Consider the following 27,089-nt stretch of genomic DNA (forward strand, 5'->3'; position numbering starts at 1 on the left):
AGGCAGAGGGAGAGTGAGAAGCAGGCTTCCCGCTGAGCAGGGAGCCGGAGGCGGGGCTCGATCCCAGGGCCCTGGGATCATAACCTGAGCCAAAGGCAGATGCTTAATGACTGAGCCACCCAGGCGCCCTGACTATTTACATTTTAACTAAAATTAAATTAAATTAAAAATTCACTCTTCAATCATACTAGCTATATTTCAAGTGCTCAGTGGCCACATGTGGCTGGTCTGACTGAGAAGTTGAATTTTAAATTAAATTAAATTTAGTTAATTAAAACTAGCTAGTGGCTACCCATACTAGACAACGCCAATGTAAACATTTTTAGCATCACAGAAAGTTCTATCGGACAACACTGCTCTGGAATGATCTGTGATTTGCTTGAGGCTATGGAAGGCCTCACAGTAGAACCAGGACCCATTAGTAATTGCTTACATTCCTTTTTTTTTTTTTTTTCATAATTGCTTATATTCCAAACAGGTAGGACTATAAGAAATTCTGGTCGCTTTAACTCCATTACTGATAAATCAAAACTAGTATTCCTATCACCTCACTGCTATTTAAAAAAACAAAGAAAATAGGGGTGCCTGGGTGGCTCAGTGGTTGAGCATCTGCCTTCGGCTCAGGTCATGATCCCAGGGTCCTGGGATCGAGCCCCGCATCGGGCTCCCTGCTCCACGGGAAGCCTGCCTCTCCCTCTCCCACTCCCCCTGCTTGTGTTCCTTCTCTCACCATGTCTCTCTCTGCCAAATAAATAAATAAAATCTTTAAAAAAAAAAAAAACAAAATAGCAAGTGTTGGCGAGGATGTAGAGAAACTGGAACCCTGTGCAGTTGATGAGAATGGAGAATGATGCAACTGCTATAGAAAACAGTATGGTTTTTCCTGAAAAAATTAAAAATAGAATTACCACAGGATCTAATACTACTACTTCTGAGTATACAGCAAAAAGAACTGAAAGCAGATCTTACAGAGATATTTGTATACCATGTTCATAGCAGCATTATTCACAATAGCCAAAAGGTAGAAGCAACCCAAACTGTCCATTGACATGTGAACGGAAAAGCAAAGTGTGGGTGTACGCATGCAATGGAATGCTATGCAGCCTTACAAAGGAAGGGAATTCTGACACAGGCTGCAACGTGGATGAACCTTGAGGACATTATGCTAAGTGAAATAAGCCAGTTACCCAAACACTGAATACTGTGTGATTAACTTGTATGAGACCTCTAGAGAGGTCAAACTTCTAGAAACAGGAAGCCAAATTGTGGTTGTCAGTGGCTGGCGGGAGGGAGAGATGAGTTGTTTAATGGGTATAGAGTTTCAGTTCTGTGAGGTGAGAAAGTTCTGGAGATGGGCTGTACAAGAATGTGCATAGAGTTCACACTACTGAACTGTATACTTAAAAACAGTCAAGATGGCAAATTTTATGTTATGTGTATTTTATTAAAAACAAATGTTTTTAAACTATTTATTTATAATCAGCAGCTGGCTTGTGAAATTTTTCAAAATGCCCTTATCTGACACATTTTGTCACTCTGTGGGCTTACTTCCATCTCCTCATTCTTCGTTTCTTTGTCTAATTTCCTCACTGCTTTAGAGTCAGTTCACAGAACTGTGGAATTTTAAAGCTCGAAGGGCACAAAGGCTTCATCTAAGTAGTAAAGTAATAAACTGTAAAATTCAGATTTCCATTGAAGATCATTTCTCATGAGCCCCTCTAGCTCCCTTTATCTCTTCTTGCTCTTCATTCGGCTTCATGTTCATCTGTTATTTTCTCACTTTTTTTTTTAGCTCTTGTTTCATTGAAATCTGTTTTTCTCTCAACCTGAAATCTGTGTCTTCCTTACAGTATGGTGACATTTGCCTCCCTTCCTGCTTCTGTGTATTCACAGGCCACATGGTGTTTGGGCTGAGGCATTTGTGGCTTTTCATGCTCTTCCATTCTTAAATGATGAGCAGCCTATCCGGATATGGTTTTTCCCTCCAGAACAAGGTGAGTGGATTCTTCCTGGAGCGCCTCACTTTTTATTTGCATGGATTTCAAGCAGGAGCACCAGTTGCTTGTCCACGGAGGGCAGCCGAGACACAGGAGTTCCCTGAGGAATTTCTTCCTATTTGCATGAAGCCACAATGCCTGCTTCTGGCTTGGAGCTGGGGGGGATCAGCCGTTTTTCTGGGGTAGAAATGTCTTTCCGGAGTCGTTGGCCCAGGTTCGCTGCCCATCTGCCATTTTAATGGCTCTCCTCCATAGTTTCCAGTGTTGCTGCAGATTTTCCCTATTTTTATATTTGCTGGTTTGTTTGTTTTTCAGAAGAAGGGAATCAAAATGTGTCATCTAGCCAAAACTCTTAAGGGCATTTTTAATGTAGTTTTACTATATCACCAGTTTCTTTCTAAAGTGGGAATTCTGAGTGCTCCCGGTTATGTCCTTTGGTGCAAGTTTCATCCCAAGAACAGATACAATTGGACTTGCTGGATAACAGCCTCTATATTTTAAGATTTCTACCTTTTATAAGTAACCATTACCTAATTCCACCTGCCCTGATCATTCTTCTCATCTCAAACTCACTTACTTTCCTCTGTCAAAATCAAGATATAATACCCACTGTTTGCAAATACTCCCCTTGTTGCTGATACAAGTCACAGAGCAAAGGCTGAAAAGGTTTTCCTCCTGTTTTATCCTCTAAGAGCTGAAATCTCAGCTGCAGTTGTTCTTAAATTCCTCACCTCTTGGTAAAGACTTGAAAGGATCCAGAAAAACCTAGTCTGAGCTCTACTCCCTCTGTCCAACTTCCCCAGCCCAAACTTACTTGGAAGCCCCTTTTCACCCCGATCACTCCCAAGGGGAACTGTGCTCCTTGAAGAGCCCCTAAAACATTTGTTCATTGAATTGCATGGTTTTAAAAAATTAGACCTGGATTCTAAGAGCCCAATTCCACCAGCTATGTGATCTGGGACAAGTTATTTAAATCTTTGCATCAGTTTCTTAATCTCTAAAGCATATGAAATAATAATATCTACTCCACAGATGTGTTGTAAGGAAAAAGCATAAGGTTGTTAATGCAATGCCTGGCACCTAGGAGACCCATGAGAAACCGACGGTGGGTATAATGTCTCCGGAATAAATTGCTCACTAACTCTTCATTTAATTTGAGATTCACCTGGGCTGTGGAGGCTCCTTCCAACATGCTTCCAAAAATGCTGTCCTTGAGGTAGCTGAAATTCACATAAGCATCCTGGAGTTCCAATGTCTTCAATACTTCCTCCCTCCTCAAAGCTTCTGGATTAAAGGCAATTTCCTATTTCTCCAGTATGGGATGGGCCCCACTGTATCCTCAGAACTCTTATGACATGATTACCCCTCTCCCTTCTGGTGAAAGCAATAGGTTCTTTCCTGTAGAATCCATAGTGATTCGTTCCTCACATACTGAATGGGACCAATCCTTCCCTGTGGTTGTATGTCGGTTAGGAGTACAGGGTCTAGATCCAAATTGCCCAGGTTCAAACCCTAGTTCTTCCATGTATTACCTGTGAACTTGAGCAAGGAACTGGACTACTGTAAGCCTCAATTCCCTCATCCATAAAATGGGGATAGCAGTACTTGGTCCGTGGGGTTACTGCAAGGATTCAACGACATACTTCGTGTCAAGAGCTCACAACAGTGTTTGGTACCTGGTAAGGACCTGTTTTTTATTAGCTATTGTAATTAGTGTTATCTGGCCACAGTAAATGAATCGGGGTTGGTGCCAGGGCAGCCATCAGTGGGCTGGGCACCAGGGAAACAACTGCTTCTTGGGGTTTGATATTAATTTTACCCAACAGGGTACACACTGTGCCAAGCTCTTTTACACAGGTTCTATCAAACATTCTCTCTGGGGAAGTAACAATGCAAGGTGAACAAAGCGTAGGCAGGTCCCTTCACCTCCAGGTGATTCAGAAGACACTCCATGGTTCTCTGGGGTGGCCATACCATGATCTCAATGTCAAGAACCCAAGGATCTTATATAATAATGCCCTGTGTCACCCCAAGCCCCAGGTATATTTCTGCAAGAAATTTCTGCTATTAAAGGTCATCTGTGGGAATCTTTTTTTTTTTTAATAGAACATATCCCAGCCTGGCCAATATACACTGAAATATAAATATAAAAGGGAGTCCACCAACTAAGGCCTTACTGGCAAAAGAAAAGAAAGAAACTGCAGTTCTACTAACCTGAGCATCCTGTCTCATGAGAGCATCATCCAGATAATTTCCTTCATCCCTGCCACCCTGAGAAAAACAAAGCAAAGAGAATGAGACAGTATCCATGAAGACAGAATGTCTGGGAACCCAAGGACATGGTCATTAGACTGAATGCCAACAGGGGTCACACTTCCAGCCTAGGGAGGGATGAATGTGCTTCCATTATTCCTGTGGCTCTAACCTGTGCCTAGAAAACTTTACCAACCAGAGAGCCAGCGATTCCTGAATGCTGCGCAGGTATCTATCCCAGGAGAAGCGAAGGAGGTGAACCCCGCCTGCTGACGGCCCCTCCCCTGCGCCACCACCCCCACGCCTATGTCTTCCTAGCTGACCAAGGCCTTCCTAACTGGCAAATCTACATTGATCACTTCTGCCAAACAGGGGCTGGGAACAGAAGAAAATCAAGAGTCTAGGACCAGCGGTGGGGCTTAAGGAGCATGTGAAAGTGCTCCATCCCTCACGGACACCAGCTCCTGGGGAGGGCGGGGTTGAAGCCTTGGAGGAAGGCTTAAGGAGCCACAAAACAGGCGACTTTCCTCTGGTTTGTTAGACTATTTTTATTTGCTATGCTGTCTCAATATTCTATGGTCTAGGCATGGCTTGGCAGAATGCTAAATCTGGGAGGCAAAGAACAAAATGGGTAGGAAATAAAAAAAGCAGGCTGGCGTTATTAAGTATCAGAGACAGGGGAGAGAGAGGGTGGGAGATGATTTCCAGGGTCCTGCTTTGTTGGACGAAGAGCAACAGTATTAACAGAAACAGGCAAGTCAGGAAGATGAGCCGGTTTGGGGGGTGGGGGTGGCGGAGAGAAATGAGTTCAGATTTAGGTTAGGAGGCCTGATTTGAGGAAGCACCTTAGAAAGCAGTGAGAAATGAGAGTCTTATACTCAGGAAGGAGATCGGGATAAGATAAAATTTGGAAGTCAGGTGAAATATCTCATGGATGCATCATCTATTTTCTGGCGCCTCTGATCCCACACTAGCCCAGTCCTGCTTTATTTCTCATCTGGAATATTGAAGTAACTACCTACCTGGCCTCCCAGCCTCCAGTTCAACTGATCTTACACAACACTATTACATTACTCTTCTGAAAATGCAGTTCCCTCCAGCATTCCCAAACCTTCAGTCCCTACTCTTGCAACAAGGGATCCCAGGTCTTCCTTCCACCTTGCTCCTAGAATTGCCTGCCAACTGCTCAGTCGGTTGTTGACTGACATGAAACACCCCATGGTTCCTACCTCCTTGCCTCTTTCTGGCTGTTCTTCCTGTGTGTGATGCACCCACCTACACCCCTGCTTCTTGAAATCCTAGCAAACCTCCAGGTCCTCTCCGAACCGGCACCTGTCATGAAGGTTTTTCTTTTGTTTCTGCAACCAGACTCTCTCCTGGAACCTTCTTTTTACTCTGTTCCTCTCCTTGGGCACTTTTCCTGCTTTTATTACAGCAACCTGTGTACCTGATATATAAATATAATATTTATATATGTGATAATATAAACTCATAAAGCAAGGGTATCTGGCATGTATTAGGTCCTTGTATATGCAAATTTGAATAAATGGGTATGTGTGACTACCCAGAGTCTCTAAAAGAAAGAAGATGAAAACAACAGACAGGCCCAAGAACAACACCTGGGGAATATTCACATTTGGGAGGATGAAAGGATGAGAAAGTCTGGAGAAGAGATAAGGAGTGAGCGCCCCAAAGAACTCAACCCCTGTCAGAAGCAGCCCACAGAGGGAGCGACTCACAGCGGACAGAGACACCAGCACCCTCTGGAACATGAACGAAGTGTCAGAGCGAATGTCATCTTCAAGGCTCCGCCCATACTCTGGCAAGAGAGCAAAATGAGCTGCATCAGGAGAGAGTCCTGCCCAGCACCGGTCCTGCTCCAGAGCCGTCTGCCCTCCCCAGGATTAGTCAGTTTACTGAAGCAGCTCCTCATGAGGGTTTTCACCCTGCACACAGTTTTTCAAAAACTGAACACTGATGAAATGGTCTAGGTAGGATTAGAGGAAACAAGATGTTCCTGTTCCTTAACATGGGAGTTCGAGGGGTGCCTGGGTGGCTCAGTTGGTTAAGCCTCTGCCTTCGGCTCAGGTCATGATCCCGGGGTCCTGGGATGGAGCCCCGCATCCGGCTCCCTGCTCTGCGGGGAGCCTGCTTCTCCCTCTGCCTCTGCCTGCCATTCCCCCTGCTTGTGCTCTCTATCTCTCTGTCAAATAAATAAGTAAGTAAAATCTTTAAAAAAAAATTTAAAAGAAAGAAAAAGAACATGGGAGGTCAAGAAGGCTGCGGCTGTAATCCTCCCTCTGTGGTTCCTACTGCCCAGGGCTCTGTCCTCACTGTGGTTCTCAGTGACATAGAGAATGGTGACAGTTGAAAGGAAAACAGAAAGCAGTTTCTGAACCCATGTTCGGGGACCTGCAGGGGGCTGTCAGGCCCAAATTCCAGCATGTGCCTTCTGAGAGTTTCCCCCAGAGAAGCTCTAACCCTTCACAGCCCCTCAGGTTTAGAAAACCTATATTCAGCAGACGTGGGGATCTGAGTGCTTGAACCAAGCTCCCAAGGTCTAGTATCTCCTGCTCTGAACACTTACCAAAAAACTCTTGTTTTGTTTTCTTTCTACCAGAGTAGTGCATGTTTGCTATGGGAAACTTAGGGAAAAACAAATAGATAAAATGAAGGAGGAAAAAAAAAAAACCCCACAAAACTCTACCATAATCCCTTTAATGAAATTTAATAATATCCTTCAATATACATTTTGGTGACTACATAATACTCCACTGTGTGGGTGCACCATATTTTGCTTAGTCAATATGCTACTGTTGGATATTTTTAGCTGTATGAACAATACCAAATAAGCACTTTAGGATCTAAACCTTTGCGCATTTTTTTATTGCCCTCTTAGGGCAAAAAGACATATTTTAAAGGCTCTTCATAAGTATCATCCTCTGGAGATTTTTAAGAGGACAGTAAATATCTATCTTTCTGAGATGGCTGGAGGGTATACAGTCCCGTCTGGAGGTAAGAAGTTGGGCTAGACAGCCCCTCCAGGCCATTCCCTAGAGTAAGATTCACTGGTGCCACCACTTTTGAACAAACACGTCTGATTCTCTGCTTGATAATAAGAACCTTCCAGCTTTCAGGGTCATAAAATGCTACACTGGGTGGCTTCAGTGGAGTGGCATCTTAACCAGAGAAGTCTTGAGAAGCCAACAGACTGTCATTTCCCTAGACGGGGATCTGCCTGAAACTGAGGATCCTTCGTGGTCAGTGTTGCTATGAGGAGAGTTTAATCTGTAGGTGACGACCCGCTGCTAGTTTACTTCTCAAACCACAGCGAAGCCTCAACAGGGCCACCGAGGACACTACATACGAAGCTGGTAGGTCTGGTTTATGCGCCGGATCTCCTCGGGCGTCCGGGAGGCCAGGATCTCAATCAGGCAGCCCTCATCCGTGCCAGCTCCCTACACACGAAACCCAGAGGAGAGGGAGTTAGGAGCCAGTTCACAGTGTTGAATCCCAGACACAGAGGCATATATAGCCAGGAATCTGCAGAGAATAAAGACAACCCACGGGGTTCTAGCAACGGGATTTGCTAATTTTAATTGTCCTGCCCAAATTCCAATGTATTTATCGTAATTGTTTTTAGTAATAACAAACATTTATGGGCTGTTTGTATTGGATGGTTATTGTGCCAGGTTATGGACAGTGCCTGCCCTCTGGGGGCGCTTAATCTCTCCTTGAGTTCCCCTGTACTTTTCCTCTGAAGGGCAGAATCTTCTGGCAAAGACTGTCAACCTCTTTGCTCTCCCAGAACCTTCCACAAGGCTGCTCACGGACAAGGCTGGGGAGGGTAATTGTATTTGAATTTCGTAGTTGATCATTCAAAACTGGCAGACCCTGGACTGGGGCACAGTGGACCCAGCAATGAGGGAGGCCAAGAACCCTTTCTGACAGTTCTGAGGCTACAGCGGACCCAGAGGCTGCACTGGGTCCGCCATAAAGCTTCATGTCTCAGAAGCAGCTACACAGCAAGGAAGCTCCTGGAGCTGCACCACGGGCACAACCATCACTGCCCCCCCGGAGCCACGGGCAAGAGCAAATGACTGCCTCACGTCGTCGGGAACAACCCTTACGTGACGACTGCTGTGATGTAATGTCACGTTCTCGCGCTGTCACCAACGAGGGGAACGCTCTCTCCTGTGCCTCCCCCTCCCCCCTCTCACAAGGCTTTTGTCCTTTCTTGAGGAAGCTGGTCAGCGGCTGCAGGAGAGCAGGGCCACACACCTTCACGGCCCTCCGCAGCTCCTGCACGTCGTACAGCACGGTGGGCGTCATCATCCCCACGATCACCCGCTCGAAGTTGCCACTCAGTTCCGACTTCAAGTCCTCCATCAGGTCCTGCAAGGCAAGCAAGGGGCTCTGTGTAACTGCCACGCTAACTTAAACCAGCCGCTCTCGCAGTGTGGGCCGGGGCTGCCTGGGGTCTCCAGACCCCTTCAGGGGGCCTGCACGGTCGCGACTCTCTTCATGATAACACGAAGACAGCATTTGCCCTCTCACTGCCATTCTCTCACAGTTGTACGGTGGAGTTTTGCAAAGGCTACCGGAGACATGTACCTTTCTACAATTATGTTACAAGGCTTTTTTTTTTTTTTTAAAGATTTTATTTATTTATTTGAGACAGAGAGAATGAGAGACAGAGAGCATGAGAGGGGGAGGGTCAGAGGGAGAAGCAGACTCCCCACCGAGCAGGGAGCCCGATGCGGGGCTTGATCCCGGGACTCCAGGATCATGACCTGAGCCGAAGGCAGTCGCTTAACCAACTGAGCCACCCAGGCGCCCCTGTTACAAGGCTTTTTAAATGCCCCCTTTCCAACTACGTGTCTGTACAAGACCAGATTTTCTTCCTGTGCTTCAACCAAAACCACGCATCACCACAAACAGTGCAAAAGCAGATATGAGAATCCAACTGTCCTCCATTAAGCCAGGCATTAAAGAACTTTGCAAAATGTAAAACAATGCCAATTTTCTTGCTAAATGTTTTTGTCTTGGAATGTATAGCTATTTTTCATAAAAGTGTTATTTATATTAACATGTAATGTGTTTATTATTTTTATTTTTTTAATTTTAATTTTATTTTATTTTATTTTTTTTAAAGATTTTATTTATTTATTTGCGAGAGAGAGAATGAGAGACAGAGAGCATGAGAGGGGGGAGGGTCAGAGGGAGAAGCAGACTCCCCGCCGAGCAGGGAGCCCGATGCGGGACTCGATCCAGGGACTCCAGGATCATGACCTGAGCCGAAGGCAGTCGCTTAACCAACTGAGCCACCCAGGCGCCCAGTGTTTATTATTTTTAAATAAGTTAACAGACATATTTTTTAAATGCCTGTTTTAATTTCTAATATGGCAAATATCAATAGATATAATCCACAAAAAGAAAAAAGTCCTCAATAACTTAAGTAAAAGGATCTTGAGATCAAAAAGTTTGTAGACTCTGACTTAAATGTATTCACTCACTTAGCAATGTACTTTGAATATATTTCCAAGTCAGTAATCACCTATGACATTTTTAACAGCTGCTAAAATTTCTATATGTAGGTGCAATATAATTTCTTTCATTGGTCCCGTTTCTATTTTCGTACCGTTACGTATACATGCATTTAGCTGTATCTTTGTGATCATTCATGATTATTTCTTAAGACTCAATTCCTAAAAAGAAATGTAATTCTTTGGACGAAGGACCAAATTCTAAAGAAGTTTATTCACATCTCCTCCTAGAACAGGTCAGAGAGTTCAAGAACCCGCTTAAGATCAACCAATATAAGAAGCTGAGATACTGTTCAAGTCAGATCTCTGATTCTCACAAACCTGACTGCACAGCCCTGTATTTCAAATCCACACATACTGCATGAATGAACAAATCAGTGCTCAATCCGTTAACGCTGGGCATCTTAACAAACTGCTATCAGATGAGCTTCGTTCGGAGGCTGAATATTCCAGTTCACACATCACATGCATGTTGACGCCAATCTGTGCTCATTAAGTATCTTTGGGATGGAGAAGAGTTCCAAATGCCCAAAAGACAGTCTGAGCTATGAAGAATCTCATTCCCCACTGGGGTCCCAGCCAAAGCTGGCATGCAGATGCCCTGGGGGATCGCCAAGCCAGCTCTGTCCCAGCCAGCACTTTAGTGCCAGTCTTCGAGAAGCAGCTGCAGTTGGACTAGCTGTAACGTTTCTCGAGGATAAAACATTTACCAGAGTTCCTGTACTCCGAGACCTAAAACACTAATTGATAATGTTTCCTCCGTAAAAAGATTCTTGCTAATCACACAGACAGTGTGGAGGAAAGGTTGGCTGGACTGGCTCTGGTAAGTGAGTTGCTGAAAATGGAGTTTGAAAGAGGGTCCCTGAGGGGTGCACGATTCAGAGCAGAAGGGATGAATGAACACCCTCTGAATGCTAAGGTTACAAATTATATACATCTTCACCAACACACTGGCCTCATTCTAGAATTTGAGAGGGTGTCCCTCAACTGAGGATCATCAAAGGAATGAATATATGCGACAAATGTGTTTATGTGGAAGAGTCGGAATAGACTCTAAATCCTAGGACAGCCTGTTTAAAACAAACTAGATATAAACACTGCTCCATCCACTGTGACCTAACGGCAGCCTGACCAGGATCAGGAAGGCAGTGCTGGAAGGGTGGGGGCAGAGTCCACTGAGCGACGGAGTCCCTGCAAGGAGCTGGGTGGGAAGACACCAAGAGCTCCCAGAAATCACTTCTGGCTAAGGACAGTGGCAGGAACATGCTGAAACCGTTTTGTTTTGTTTTTTTCAAGAACATCTTTAAACAGGGCAAGGATCTGCTTCTGAAAACCCAGGGCCACTTCAGGAATCTAGCTTGGGAAGAGACCCCAGCCTCCCTGCTGCCTGACAGGTTCTTCGTCAGCCCCTGGAGCCGGAGAGGCTGTGGCCTACCCTGCCGATGGTGGTCTTGTAGGCCGTCCTGATTTCCTGGCGCTGGGCCGTGTTGCGGTAAGCGAGGACGCTGATGATGGCATCTTCGTCGGTGCCTGGTGGACAGTGGGGACAGTGAGTGAGGTGATTTGAGAGAGGAGAAAACAGGTCCCCCAAGGACACCAGCGTTACCCCCAATACATGCAGAGATCTTTTTAAGAAAAGAGGTCCTTGTTCAGTAGGTTTGTCTATTTTTTCAGGAACCAGACACTAGATTTGAGTCTTAACCTCTCCTTTTTTTTTTTAGCCTCTCCTTGAATCAACTGTTTACCACTGAAAAAAAACCTAACTTCTCTGAGCATCAGCTTCCTTACCCACGAATGTGAGTAACCATAGCACCTTCCCTCACAGGGCTCCTGCAAGTGTTCAATAAAACAAGGAAGTGAATTCCTTAGCACAATGCCCCGCAGTGACTAAATATTCACTAAATGCTGACTGGGATTGTGTTTTACCCCTCCTCTGCAATTCTTTTCATGTCTTTTGGTTCTTCTGTATCTTCCATATTCTTGCTTTTTCTCTCCTCGTTTTTTTAAAAGATATTATTTATCTATTTGAGAGAGAAAGAGAGAGAGCAAGAGAGGCAGAGGAGGGAGAGGGAGAAGCGGACTCCCTGCTGAGTGCAGAGCCTGACACAGGGCTCGATCCCAAGAACCTGAGATCACGACCTAAGCCAAAAGCAGACGCCTAACCGACTGAGCCACCCAGGCGCCCCTCTTCTCATTTTTAATGTTATCATTTCCTCTGAGTTTTGAAACAATTCGGACTCTTAATTCACTTGCACTTTGCAGGGTTTTGCTTCTTAATTTCAGCATAATTAGCAAACAGTATTGTGTTCGTTTCAGGTGTACAATATAGTGATTCACCACTTCTGTCCTTCGCTGAGCGCTCGTCACTAGTGTACTTGACCCCCTTCACCCGGGGGGTGGAGCCTGCAGGGTTTTAATGGGCTGCCCACTTCATGCACTGGCGCTCTGAGATCCGTAAATGTGTTTTTCATTTCCAAGCTATCCTTCCTGACCTCAGACAGTTCCCTTTTGATAACTGCTGACGAATTCCCACTGTGCAATACCCGACCAGAACTTCATGAGAATCACAAATTTTAAATGTCCTAAATTTTGTGTGCCTGTTTCTTGAAGCTACTTTGACTTGGGGGGGGGGGCTTTATTCTGATTTTTCAAAATCGGTCCCTTGTCTTAGTAACAGCTGGATGTTCACGTATGTTTGGTGAGTTTTGTGCTTCCTCACTGTTTAACCTGTATGGGGAATTGTGAGGGACTACAGAAGAGATTCTACTGGGATATTTCAGGGAGAAATGAAAAAGTCTAGATTTACCATAGTTATTCTTTGCAAGATTAGAAATCCAGAAAAGTGTGAGCTGTAGGGACGGAAGCTATAGAACTTTGTTTACATATCTTAGGGACCTACTCTCTGTTCTCTTAAAAAAAAAAAAAAAAGGAGGTATCTATATACAACCTTCCTGTTCTCCTTCAGAACTCTCAGCGGGGGAAGATCCATCTTTCGCTCACCCGTTTCTATAAAAGGCACCATCCTTCTTTCAGTCAGGTTTGAACGCTCAAAATAGATTTTTTTTTTTACCCTCTCTCATCCTCCACATTCAAATTTCCTGCCAAGGCATACAATATCTAACTCTAAAAATCGTTTTTGCCTCCATCCCCTCTTTGATTCCTACCACTACTACTCCAATTCAGGATTTTAGGGGCTTAGACACATGTAACATCTGTTAACTGGTATTCTTATCTCCTAATTGGTCTTTCCAAAGTCCTGCCAGATTCATTTTCCTAAAAAGAAAAACTCTCAGAGGGCCCCTCCCCTGCTCAGGAATACACAATGCCCCACCAACATCCCCCCTTCCCCGCCCCGTCTGCTAGATTTACTACAGGAGCTGCAGTCTGGCATTTGAGACTTTCTACAATATCCCATCCACTGTTGTAAATATCCACACAAAAGGATACCAGGCAGCCAAATTCACAGACCTAGCTCTTGAATTATTGTACTTGATCCAAATGTACTGCACACTTTCTCCTGACCTTCTTCATTCCCAGTCTACTGGTTTGTATGTCCCTCTAGCCACCCCATAAGAGTGTCATCATTGTGGCACTGGTTTCCCGGCCAATGCCTTTGGGCCATCCCCCCATGTCCGTGATTCTACAGGTGGCCTTCTCTGTAGCAACCCCAGGATCTCCCTTTGGTACCAGCCAACTCCTGCTTTCCAAATACCTCCTGCTGCAAGCCACCTCTCCATGTATTTACTGTGAGTCCCCTAGGCCTCAGCTAAACTGGAAAAGGCACAATGCTCACACTCCTCTCATGCCTTTGCTCATGCTATTCCATTCACCTGAAACACATTCTCTCTTATCTCTGTTGAAACAACTTATCTTGCAAAGCCCGTCTCAAATTCTATATCCTCTAAGTTTTGCCTGATGCCCCCAAATTAAATGTGATCTCCTCTCTGAACCTAATGGGATCTCATTTGTGCCCCTCCTATCACTATCATATTATGATAGCTATTATCACATTATTGTAGTTATTTCTGTGCACGCCTTACCCATCTAGCATCCATGGACACGCTGGACTAGGTTTTATAATCCATGTCTCCTCCAACTGTCTGCCTTACATTGGTCCCCATATAACAGACATTGACAAGAACCAGTTGTCAAATGTCTCCTGACTTTTGAGAATTATGAATGCAATGTGGTCCACATTCTGAATTATGGTATTCTTGCTATATACCAAAGAAATAGGAAAACATGAAAAAAAGAGTGGGCCAAGCACACCTTCCATCTTATTTATGAAAAAGGGAAAATGAGGAGAAGGACATATCAATTCAGAACAATGTTCCATCCAGAGATGGGCAGCAGGACAGCACGGGGACTTAAACTCCATCTCTGGAGTCACACTGCCTGGGTCTGACTGCCTGGAATTGCCTAGAATCCTAAGTCTAACACCTACTGGCTCTGAGATGCCGGGCAAGTTAGCTAACCTCCCTAAATCTCAACTTCACAGCAGTAAAACAGGCTGTTGTCTGTTATTGTTCTTGTCGTATTTGCTGCTAATAACATTGGGGCTAAGTAAAACAAGCTCTTTGGAGGGAGAAAAATCGGGAAATAAGGCTTCATGATCAAATGTTTTTAACCAGATCACAAGAAGATTATAAATAGCAGCTATGAACCAAGGGCAGACATCCACCCATGCGAGAGCGACCAGAGTACGCCCACGTGCTGAGTGTGACTCATGGCTCAGTTCCACTTACTATATGATTTCACTTCTCTGGGTCTCAGTTTCACAGCCATGAAATGGGCTGAAAATAACAAGTGCAGGCACTGCTTTCACTGCATTGTTGGGCTGTTGTGTACATACCCATTGAAGTAATATTTGTGTAAGTGCTTTGCAAACCCTACGGCACCAAACACATACGGCACTAGCTGGAAAACAGATACATTTCTAAAGTTTACATACAGATTTGTAATGTTCTCATGCAAAACAGATTTAAGTGGGGAAATCCAGAATGAGCACATTAAATGTTAATTCTGTAAGAAAAGTGAGTAACGAATACCCTCCCAACTAATCTGTCTTAAAAGCCAACTTGTTCCCACTGTATTTTCTTAGAGACCTGCTCATTTTTGCCAGTGGACCCAGCACCCTCTGTGTGACTCTGTGATGCACAAAACCTAAGGGCGTGTTCCCGTCCCGCGGGACACTTACCAATCCCCTTCATGGCCTTCCTCAGGGTCTGGGCATCTTCAGTGGCACTGAATCCTGAAGCAGCTTTGATGGTGCCTCCTTTGGCTGCCTGGGCACACAGAGAAAGATGTGACTGAGCGGCATCATCTCCTTCAGCACGCATCTGCTGAGCATCTACCATGGGCCAAATACTATTCCTGGTGCTGGGGATACGGCAGTGAGCATGAGAGATGAGGCTCTTGCTCCCATGGAGCTGATGCTCTAGTTCAGGAGGAGGCAGACTGTAAACAAGCCAACAAATGAATATATACATGGTGTCCAGTAGTGGGAAATGCTAAGGAGCAGATAGAGAGGTCCCAGAAGGGCTGCTCTGAGTGGTGACATTTAGGCTGAGATCTGAATGACAGGAAGCAGCTGGCCATGCAAAGACAGGGGGTTGCGGGGTCGTGGTGGTGGTAGTGGTGGTGGTGTTATAAGCAGAGGAAACAGCCAAGGCAAAGGCCCCAAGGCTGGAACTAAAGGAGCAGGACAGAGGCCAGTGTGGCCCAAGTTGGTGTGGGCAAGGAGGACAGTGGTAAGCTAAGTTCTACTACCACCCGTGCAGTAATCTTGTTCCCCCACCCCCACTCGAGAAAGGAACATATCAAACCTGAATCCAATCAAGCCCCTAGAGCCAAAGAGCAAGTTACAGATATTAGAAGAGGGAAATGTCAACCCACAGCACAGGGTTGTAATCAGCAAAATCCAGACTGTGAGAACACTATTTGATGAATGATCTAGGTTTATCAACAAATCAATTACAAAGAGAATAAGAAAAGAGAGAGATGGGGGAGGGGAGAATAATAGCTTAAAAGAGATTTAAAAAGGCGTATCAATAATCATAATTTGGATCCTAAATCAACACTAAAAAAAACTGAGTTATGAGACAACTGGAAATCTGAACACTGACTTGATATTTGATGACATTAAGGAACTAGCATTAATATTTTTAGGTATGATAATGGTTCTGTGGTTATATTTTATTTTTGAGAGTTTTAATCTTATATAGATTGAAAGGGTTTACAGATGAGAGGATAAGATGTCCGGAACTTGCTTCAAAATAACACAGGTCAGGGGAAGTAAGTGGAGATAAAGAAGAAACAAGACTGACCATGAGTTAAGAAAAGAATTATTGGTAGGCACACAGGGGTTCTTTTAAATACTCAGTCTACTACTTTCCTATGTGTTTACACTTTTCCATAATAAAAGTTTCAAAAATGAAAAAGGGAGAAGGAAAATCAGAGAGCTGGGCTGGGGCCAGAACAAGTGGGAAGCCACTGGCAGGTTTTAAGCAAGAGGATGAGGGGGTATGATCTGATTTACATGTTAAAAAGATCTCTCAGGCTGCTGAAGGGAGAGGCAGAGACCAGTTAAGAATCTGGAGCAAGCCCCAAGGACATGATGCTAGATGAGGGTGGAAGATTTGAAACGGGAAGAAACAGGCAGACTCAGCACATATTTTGGAGCAAAGGCGACAGAACTTGCTGATGGACGGATGTGGGAGGTGAGGAAAGAAAAGAATCAAGTGTAACTCTAAATCTTTCCCCTGAGCAGCCAAGTGCAGAGTGGTGTCATTTACCCAAACAGGGAAAACTAGAGACCTATCGGATTTGGCATCAGGGGTGGAGGGTAGTGGGGAGTGGGATTTAGAAGTTCTATTTTCAAAACGTTAAGCTTGGGATGTCCATTAAACACTCAAGTGGAGTTGTAAAAAGCACAGCTGGTTATAAAATATAAGTAGAAGTCAAATCGAGACACATCAGCATGTGGATGGTATTGGATGAAATGACCTAGGGAGGAAGTGATTTCAACAGTAGGGGTCCTAGGACAAGCTTGGGCCTCTCCAGTAGTAGAAGTCAAGCAGAGGAGAGCCTAGAAAGGATGATCAAGAAAGATCGGTCCTTGGGGCACCTGGGTGGCTCAGTCAGTTAAGAGTCTGCCTTTGGCTCAGGTCATGATCTCAGGGTCCTGTGACTGAGCTCCACATGGGCTCCCTGCTTACTGGGAAGCCTGCTTCTCCCTCTCCCTCTGCCCCTCCCTGTGCTTGTGCTCTGTTGTGCTCTCTCTCTCTCTCAAATAAAATCAAGAAAGGAAGGAAGGAAGGAAGGAAGGAAGGAAGGAAGGAAGGAAGGAAGGAAGGAAGGATCCCTGAAGTAAAAGGAAAACCAGGATAGCATGTTGTCCAGAGGCTGAGGAAGGAGGGAGTGGTCAGTGTGTGCCAAGGGTAGTGGAAGAGGAGGACACCGAAGGAATGGTCAGATTTGGCAACACGGAGGTTCCTGGTGACCCTGACAAGACCTTTTACAGTAGAATGGAGGAGACTGAAGACTGACTGAGTGGGCAGAGGGGAAAATGGAAAGTCATGAGGAGGAGAGAGCCACCCTGGACAACAGAGATGATGACTAGCATCACTAGAATGATCAAATGCCTTAAAGTAAGAGGTACTCGGATGTTACAAGGGATTAAAAGTTAGTGAACCTGAGGTGAAAGACCTGTACTCTGAAAACTATAAAACACTGATAAAAGAAATTGAAGATGACACAAACAAATGGAAAGATATTCCATGTTCATGGATTGGGAGAACAAATATTGTTAAAATGTCCGTACTACCCAAAGTAATCTACAGATTTCATGTAATCCCTATCAAAATACCAACAGCATTTTTCACAGAATTAGAAAAAATAATTGTAGAATTTGTATGAAACCACAAAAGATCCTGAATAGCCAAAGCAATCTTGAAAAAAAAGAACAAAACTGGAGGTATCACTATCCCAGATTTCAAGATATACTATAAGCTGTAGTAATCAAAACAATATGGTACTGGCACAAAAATAGACACACAGAACAATGGAACAGAATAGAGAGCCCAGAAATAACCCCATGATTATACAGTCAATTGATCTTCAAGAAAGGAGGCAAGAATACACAATGGGAAAAAGTCTCTTCAACAAATGGTGTTGGGAAAACTAGACAACTACATGCAAAAGAATGAAAACTGGACCACTTTCCTACACCATACACAAAAATAAACTCAAAATGGACTAAAGACCTAAATGTGAGACCTGAAACCATAAAATTCCTAGAAGAAACCATAGGCAGTAATCTCTTTGACATCAGAGGTAGAAACATTTTTCTAGATATGTCTCCAAAGGCAAGGGAAACAAAAGCAAAATTAAACTACTGGGATTACACCAAAATGAAAAGCTTTTGCACAGTGAAGGGAACCACCAACAAAACAAAGAGACAACCCACCGAATGGGAGAAGATATTTCCAAATGATATATCCGATAAGGGGTTAACATCCAGAATATATACGTAATTTATTGTAGAGAGCAAAATGGAGTCTCTCATTTCAAGCAGTAGCTTGCATCAGCAATGACGCAAGCAGTTAAGGTACTGCAGCTAGGAGGTATGGCGGGCACCAGCGTCAGCTAACACTCCAGAACTGATAAGGAGCAAAACCAGAGGAGGTCTGCGGGGACCCAAAACTGATTAAATCCCTTTAAAAAGGGAAGGATTTTGGCAGCAAACTGTCAGACTCTTCAGGCATGACCCCTCTATGTCTGACCACTTAAAAAAGGTAACTGCTGCCGAAGGCTCTGCTGGATTGATCTTCAAACAGAACCGAGATCCTTCGCTGCTTGAACATCAGAAGCAGTAGTGCCGAGAGCTGACCCAGACCAGACCACGGCCTTATCTCAACTGCGGGCCCACAGACTGACTTCATGTTTGGTTCCTTAACTTCCTGCACCCTTCTGTGAGCTTGTTTGTTGTGTGGCTTATCTTCTGTCCTGCCTTGTGTGCTGTATAAGAAGCCAAGTTTAATCACATGTGCATTGTTATTGAGTTTGGAATCCTGAACCTGCTTTATAATTGTGATTTAACTTTGCTTTATGATTGAATAAAGCTGACATTGTGGAAAGACACAACTCGTGTGTGCGCCTTCATAGCGTGCTCATGGCATTTACACAAGCTCAACATCAAAAAAACAAATAATCTAATTAAAAATGGGCAGAAGACATGAATGGACATTCTTCCAAGAAGACATACTGATGGCCAATCGACACAAGAAAAGATGCTCATCACTCATCATTAGGGAAAGGCAAATCAAAACCACAATGAGATATCAGCTCACACCTGTCAGAATGGCTAAAATCAAAAACACAAGAAACAACAAGTGTTGACGTGGATGTGGAATAAAAAGGAACCCTTGTTGCTGCTGGTAGGAATGCAAACTGGTGCAGCCTCTGTGGAAGACAGTATGGAGGTTCTTCAAAAAAGTAAAAATAGAACTACCATATAATTCAGTAATTCCACTACTGGGTATTCCAAAGAAAGCAAAAACACTAACTCAAAAGGATATATGCACCCATATTTTTATTGCAGCATTATTTACAATAGCCAAAATATGGAATCAACCCAAGTGTTCATCCATATAGATGAATGGATAAAGAGGATGTGGTAGATATAATACAATGGAATATTACTCAGCCATAAAAAAAAGAATGAAGGGTGCCTGGGTGGCTCAGTTGGCTAAGTGTCTGCCTTCAGCTCAGGTCATGACCCCAGGGTCCTGGGATCGAGTCCCACATCGGGCTTCCTGCTCAGCGGGGAGTCTGCTTCTCCCTCTCCCTCTGCTGCCCCCCCCACTCGTGCTCAATCTCTCTCTCTGAAATAAATAAATAACTTTAAAAATAAATGAATAAAAAATTTAAAAAGAATGAAATCTTGCCATTTGCAGCAACATGGTTGGATCTAGAGAGTATTATGCTAAATGGAGTAAGTCAGAGATAGACAAACACCATATGATGTCACTCATATATGGAATTTAAGAAATAAAACAAATGAACAAAGAAAAAGAAGACAAACAGAAAAACAGACTTTTAACTACAGTGAACAAACTGATGGTTACCAAAGGGGAGGGGGCGGGGATGTGGGAAATATGTGATGGGGACTGAGAGTACTATTATGATGAGCACTGAGTAATGTAAAGAGTTGTTGAATCATTATATTGTACACCTGAAACTAATGTAACACTGTATGTTAATGACACTGGAATTCTAAAAAGTAATAAATAAAAATTTAAAATGAGTGAACATGATCCCGTCAAAATAAAAATCAAAAATTAAAAACAATAGCAAGCAAAACACAGGCTAGTGACCAGTAGGGGCCACTGCCATTGGATTATGATTTAGAAATAATTTACTGATTAAGATCAAGGTGCCCTGAATGTTTTGAATATATTTACTGATTTATTAATATGTGATTTATGTTGTGGGAGGTAGTGTAGAGAAATACATATAATGCAATATAAAAAATCAGATGCCTGGGTGGCTCAGTCAATTAAGCGTCTGCCTTTGGCTCAGGTCATGATCTCAGGATCCTGGGATCAAGTTCCCCATCGGGCTCCCTGCTCAGCAGCAAGTCTGCTTCTCCCTCTCCCTCTGTGATCTCTCTCACTTTCGCTCTCTCTCAAATAAATAAAATCTAAATTAATAAATAAATAGGGGTGCCTGGGTGGCTCAGTCAGTTAGGTGGCCTGCTCTTGATTTCAGCTCAGGTCATGATCTCAGGGTCCTGGGATCGAACCCCATCTCGGGGTCCAGGTCTACCTAAGGATTCTCTCTCTCCCTCTCCCTTTGCCCCTCCCCTGCTCTCTCTCCCAAATAAATAAATAAATAAATCTTTAAAAATAAATAAATATGTAAATAAGTAGATGGGGAAATTCAGTGACAGGGCATAAAACACAGAAAACTAAGATAAAGCTCGGGGGGTGGGAAGGAAACCAAAATGCAGACCTTAAGAGCCTGTACAGTTATTGGAGGGAAGCCACAGATTTCTCTGCCTAGAAGCCAAAGTAAGAGGGAATTGTAATCAGTAATGAGAGACTCACTGTGTCTGTAAGAGGAAAAGAGACCAGTTGCCCCAGAACTGCCCTGCTTTTCTTTGTACTGAGATTACAGAGGTAATCTGCATTACTAGAGCTCTTCTGGGCTCCCTGATTTAGCAGTAGAGGGTAGAATCAAACTAGCTTTGGGTTTTTTGTTTTGTTTTTTAGAAAGGGAGGGGGAGAGAAGGGGGGGGTTGTAGGAGCAGAGGGAGAGCAACAGAGAGAGTCCCAAGCAGTCTCCATGCCCCCGCCTGGAGCCTGACACAGGGCGTGATCTCATGACCCTGAGATCATGACCTGAGCTGCAATCAAGAGTTGGGATGCCAACACAGCCACCCAGGCACCCCACTAGCTTTGATTTTAAATATATCTTCCTCTCTGTATCTGACACTAAGCGTTATAGCCCTTGCAACCCATGTTTTGATATTCTGAATTCTGTTTTCTTGTTCTTAAAAATGACCCAATTAGTCATGACCAGCATTAGAACTGTTCTGCCTCGTCTCCTTTCCCTTAGTTAATCTGTCAGGTGTCTGCATTGTAGTGTGCATTTGATTGGCTGAGGTTGCATATGGGGAGGATCTAAGTGATCTTCTTGGCAGCAGGATGTCAATGGGGTTCAGCCCAAGCTGGATACCTTCCTCTGTTCATAGCTGGTGTTATGTGCTTTTACAATGCTAGGGCTCACAAGCTGAGGGTATGGCTAAATTTAGGGCTCAGGTCACATAGTTGGTCTCTTTCTCCTGACTTTTCTGATAACGTCCTTTTTGGTAAATGGTGGTAGGATGTTATGGTAATGGGAGGAAACAGAACAGGGAGATGATATGAATTATTTTTTTTATTTTTATTTTTTATTTTTTAAAGATTTTATTTATTTATTTGAGAGAGAATGAGATAGAGAGCATGAGAGGGGGGACGGTCAGAGGGAGAAGCAGACTCCCTGCTGAGCAGGGAGCCCGATGCGGGACTCGATCCCGGGACTCCAGGATCATGACCTGAGCCGAAGGCAGTCGCTCAACCAACTGAGCCACCCAGGCGCCCTTTTTTTTTTTAAAAAAAGATTTTATTTATTTATTCATGAGAGAGAGAGAGAGAGAGAGAGGCAGAGGGACAAGCAGGCTCCCAAGGAGCAGGGAGCCCGATGCGGCACTCGATCCCAGGACCCTGGGATCATGACCTGAGCCGAAGGCAGATGCTTAACCATCTGAGCCACCCAGGCGCCCCGATGATATGAATTATTGAGTGAGAAGGGTTTTATATCTTATATAAGCCTTGGTTGAAATGTACCCATAGCCTTGTGCCCATGATCCAGTAAAATCTAATATTCATGGAGAGAGTTCCATCTCCTCTACATCACTCTTAGTGTCACCAACACTATAAAGGGAATTCTGATACTGAGGGAAATTTCATCTGTGGGTCTTTGTGAAGGAGACACAGTAGGCTACAGTGAGAGGTAGTAAAGCTTAGTAGGGGGAACATGGATATTGGGGTGGGATAGACCTAGCTTTGAATCTTAGCTTCAACCCTTTCCTTTTTTTTTTTTAGAAATGTGTGTTTTTTTTAAGATTTTATTTATTTGACAGCAAGTGAGAGAGCACAAGCAGGGGGAGCAGCAGAGGCAGAGGGAGAAGCAGGGGCTCAATCCCAGGACCCCGGGATCATGACCTGAGCTGAAGGCAGATGCTTAACCATCTGAGCCACCCAGGCATCCCGGCTTCAACCCTTTCTAGCTGGGTTGTCAATAGGGGGAGTTTCATTTTTCTCACCTGTACATCAAGAATAATGATATCAACTCACAGAGTTCTTGTAAAAATGAAGCAGGATAATATAACAAAGCATTTAGCATAAAATCCAGCAAAGTAGTAAACACTAAAACAAAAATTCAAACTCAGTGGCTATCATTGCCATCATAATTATTAAATATGACTTCAACAGATCTCCACAATAAATATGAGTGAAGATTCTTATATCTATTTCTGATAATCTCTTTTTTTTTTTTTTTAAAGATTTTATTTATTTATTTGACAGAGAGAGAGACAGCAAGAGCAGGAACCCAAGCAGGGGGAGTAGGAGAGGGAGAAGCAGGCTTCCCACTGAGCAGGGAGCCCGACCATGGGGCTCGATCCCAGGACCCTGGGACCATGACCTGAGCCGAAGGCAGACACTTAACGACTGAGCCACCCAGGTGCCCCTCTGATAATATCTTAATGTAAGCCCATGGGGTAATGCCAAAGCAAAATCCAGAATAGAGCATTTGTACAGGCGGCAAAAACAATGTAGAATAGATCAAAGGCTCTCTGATGATTTAACTTCACCCAAGGATATAATGTGGACCATCTAGAGGAACAGAGGATTTTTATGCCTTAGGGAAGCTCTCTCTGAAGACAGACTTTGCTCACTGTGGTCCACATCAAGCCCATCCAAAGGCCTCCGGTACCAAAGAGTGTGGGCCTTGTCTGCTGCAAGCCCAGGCCTTCACCTCCTAGATATGGTCAGCATCTAGCATTTAGTCACCACCCTCTATACACCTGACAGAGGAAAGTAGAAGTCAATGACATTAACTTCCTTGGACACTGTTATAGGTCGAATTGTAACCCCCCAAAAGATATGTTGAAGTCCTAACCCCCAGGACCTCAGAATGTATTCTTATTTGGAAATAGGGTCATTGCAGATGTAATTAATTACATTAAGATGAGGTCATTCTGGGCAGCACGTGGGTGGCTCAGATGGTTAAGCGTCTGCCTTCGGCTCAGGTCATGATCCCAGGATCCTGGGATCGAGCCCCACATCGGGCTCCTGGCTCAGCGAGGAGCCTGCTTCTCCCTCTCTCCCTGCTCATGCTTTCTCTCTCTCTCTGTATCTCTGTGTCTCAAATGAATAAATAAAATCTTAAAAAAAAAAAAAAAGATGAGGTCATTCTGGAGTAGGGTGAGCCCCTAATCCAATATGATTGGTGTCCTTATAAGACAGCACATGAGGGCGCCTGGGTGGCTCAGTCCTTAAGCGTCTGCCTTCGGCTCAGGTCATGATCCCGGGGTCCTGGGATCGAGCCCCGCATCGGGCTCCCTGCTCAGCAGGAAGCCTGCTTCTCCCTCTCCCACTCCCCCCTGCTTGTGTTCCCTCTCTCACTGTGTCTCTCTCCGTCAAATAAATAAATAAAATCTTAAAAAAAAAAAAAAAAGACAGCACGTGAAGACACAGACACACAGGGAGAACACAACGTGATGCTAAAGGCAGAGATTACAGTTAAGCCTAGGACTGCCAGGAAACCCCCAGAAGCTAGGAAGAGGCAAGGAAGGAGTCACCTACAGATTGCAGAGGGCTCCTGACCCTGCCAACACCTTGATTTTGGATTTCTGGCCTCAGAACTGTGAGACAACAAATTTCTATTATTTTAAGCCACCCAGTTTGTGGGACTTTGTTATGGCAGCCCTAGAAAATTAATACAGGTTCTTTCATTCTTTTCTACTATGCATCAATAGTAAGTAATAAGCAAACTGGTGATCTGCTGTCAAAATTCCAACATGGCCTAACTCAGCCGCTGGCTCCACTATGAGACAGCTTTCTGAGTGAAATGTTTCACAGGTTTCTTTTGGAGCTTTATTGCAAAATTTTGGATGGTGCCCAAAACACTGCATTCGACTTTTAACACAAACTGCTTTGCTGAGGGACGCTATTGTGGGATTAAAATTAATATCTAACAAGATGAATCAATGGAGGGATTTGCAAAGATGTTTCATCTTATCAATTAACATTCTCAGTGACTCTTCCAGGAAAAAGATAAGCTCAGGAAACTTGTTCCTGGTCGCCCTGCAGTAACCGTATTGATCAAATTCCAGGGCGTAAGGTACCATTATCCGTTCTGCGGAGGCAGGGGATTCTATCCCAGGAAGGCTTCTTGTGGCAGTAGGCAAAGGAAACAGGGAGGATGTAGGAAAGAATAACAAAAATGAATGGCTAGACATAGGCGTTAGAGCACTATCGATGAAATATTATTCAGTTATTAAATAATCAAGAAGCTAATAAATGTCAAAAGTTGGAATCCAATACACTGGAATACTGTAGGTCCACAATCCCCTCAGGAGCTTTCATGGCGTCATCTGAAGCTGACCCCTGTAGGCAGAGGGCACAGGAAGACTGAAGAGAAACAAGCCTCTCCTCGTCGGTAGGTGACAATTTTAACAATGGCAAAGGGAACTTACACACGAGGCTTGTCTTGAGTGGCAGCAAGACAAATTGATCCCTAGACTCATCCTTGAAATCTTAAAAGTTTATAAAGAGGTCCTAAATGGGCTCAGTCGTGTATGCCGTGCAGCTGTCTTCAACCCCACATCACCACCTCGAGGTGATCTTGGAGCAGGAACGATAAGCAGAACCCACGTTCCAGACGGGCGGGGGTGCGAAGCCTCTGACTGCCCAGGTCCAGCTCACTAGTCAGTCAGCGGTCACAGCTTTTTTGATGACAATCTCCAACAAATACTAATCAGCAATAAAAAGTCATGAAGGAACAAACTGCTGATATGCTCATAGCAACACGGATGAATTGCCAAAAATATAACACTTGGCGAAAAAAGCCAGACACACAAGAGTACATATTCTATGGTTCCACCGATAGGATGTTCTAGAACAGGCAAAACTAATCTGTGGTAATGACAATCAGAACAGTGGTTGTATTTCTAGGGTGGAGTGGAGAGCAGGGAGGGGACCGACCTGAAAGAGGCATAAGGGAACTTCCTGGAGCGAGGAAATGTTCTATCTTGATAGAGGAGTAGGTTACATGGTCCATAGGTTTGTCAAAACTCATCTACCAGTAACCTTAAGAGCAGTGCATTTCACTATATGTAAATTAAAATCTATTTAAAGGGGTGCCTGGGTGGCTCAGTCGGTTAAGCGTCTGCCTTCAGCTCAGGTCATGATCCTAGTGTCCTGGGATCAAGTCCCGCATCGGGCTCTCTGCTCAGCAGAAAGCCTGCTTCTCCCTCTCCCACCCCTCCTGCTTGTGTTCCCTCTCTTGCTGTGTCTCTCTCTGTCAAATAAATAAATAAAACCTTTAAAAAATAAAAAAAATTAAAAATATATATTTTAAAAATATTGTAAATATTTTTAGCTCTTAAAACATGTTTTCTTTTTAGAAATGTATCATATGGTCATTGTAGAGATTTGGAAAATTAAAAAAAAAGAAGAAGAAAATTAAAACACCCATAACTCCACCATCTAGAATAAATAATTTTAGTATGCCACAAAATGTAATATTAACGGGTTAGCAAAGCAAAGATTAGAGTGAATATATAACTGTTATTTATGCTTGTATTACTACTGTTTAAAAATCATTATACATGTGAGTAGGGTCTAAAATAAAATGATGGAAAACAACTGGGAATTACAATATTGTGACTATTGTATGTTTTTCCTACCCTTTAAAAATATCCTTTATCTGTCCAATAAGTAACAGTGATGTTGGAAAAGCAGGTACTAGGAGGAAAGATGAGAGCAACTGAGGTAATTTTCCTCGAATGAAGAGCACAGTAAAGGGTCACTAGGTTATAGGCTTCACATGTTGGAAGCCTGTGAGCTTGTTGCAGACAGGAAGACTGTCACATTAATTTTGAGTCCCCAGAGCCAAGTACCACATCTGGCACAAAGTTGGGACACTGTAAACATTTCTGAATAAACGTTCTCTGTGTCTGGAGAGAATCAAGAAGACAGGAATTTTAAAATAAAGCATGGAGATTTAGGGCAGATATAAGTAAGGTTTTGACTGTCACGGATGATAAAGAAAATTCTAGAATGTCTAATGTAAGACAATGTTAAGAGTATATTACTATTTGTTCAAGAGTGTTTACACCTCCATCTTCCTAGAGGAGGCCATTTAGAGCTGGAAGGATCTCCAGTTCCTCTCCAGGTATAAGATTCTATTTCTATTATTCCTTCCAAGAAGACCAGAGATCAAAATCACCTGTCTGTTCAGATACCTTATTTGGGTGGGAGAAGGAGAGCAGATGGCCAGCTTCAGGTAGAGCTTGTTTGCAGCTAAGAGGCTCAGCTTCCATCTCAACACTGAACTTTATAGAACTCCCAGAGGGATCCAATTCCCTGCCTGTCCCAAAGATCAGATAATCAAGCTCTGAGGAGTCCGGTCATGGCCAAAACAGGAGGCAGATGACAAGCCCATATGGCTAACAAACACCCTT

General features: G+C 43.8%; 1 protein-coding gene across 1 annotated transcript in view; it reads right to left on the reverse strand.

Annotated features, from left to right (window-relative positions):
• ANXA4 (annexin A4) overlaps window positions 1-27,089 on the reverse strand; it is a 67,674-nt gene that overhangs the window by 11,729 nt on the left and 28,856 nt on the right. Inside the window, exons 3-8 of the mRNA XM_045884855.3 lie at window positions 14,994-15,081; window positions 11,232-11,326; window positions 8,532-8,645; window positions 7,618-7,708; window positions 5,990-6,069; window positions 4,212-4,268 (exon numbers count right to left, since the gene is read on the reverse strand). Of these exons, the coding sequence (XP_045740811.1) occupies window positions 4,212-4,268; window positions 5,990-6,069; window positions 7,618-7,708; window positions 8,532-8,645; window positions 11,232-11,326; window positions 14,994-15,081 (525 nt within the window). The remainder of the gene's footprint in view (window positions 1-4,211; window positions 4,269-5,989; window positions 6,070-7,617; window positions 7,709-8,531; window positions 8,646-11,231; window positions 11,327-14,993; window positions 15,082-27,089) is intronic.

Source organism: Mirounga angustirostris, unplaced genomic scaffold (genome assembly GCF_029215605.1).
Source record: "Mirounga angustirostris isolate CCGP_5_RB_7025 unplaced genomic scaffold, mMirAng1.0.hap1 SCAF_10, whole genome shotgun sequence".
In the NCBI taxonomy this organism is placed as follows: Eukaryota; Metazoa; Chordata; class Mammalia; order Carnivora; family Phocidae; genus Mirounga; species Mirounga angustirostris.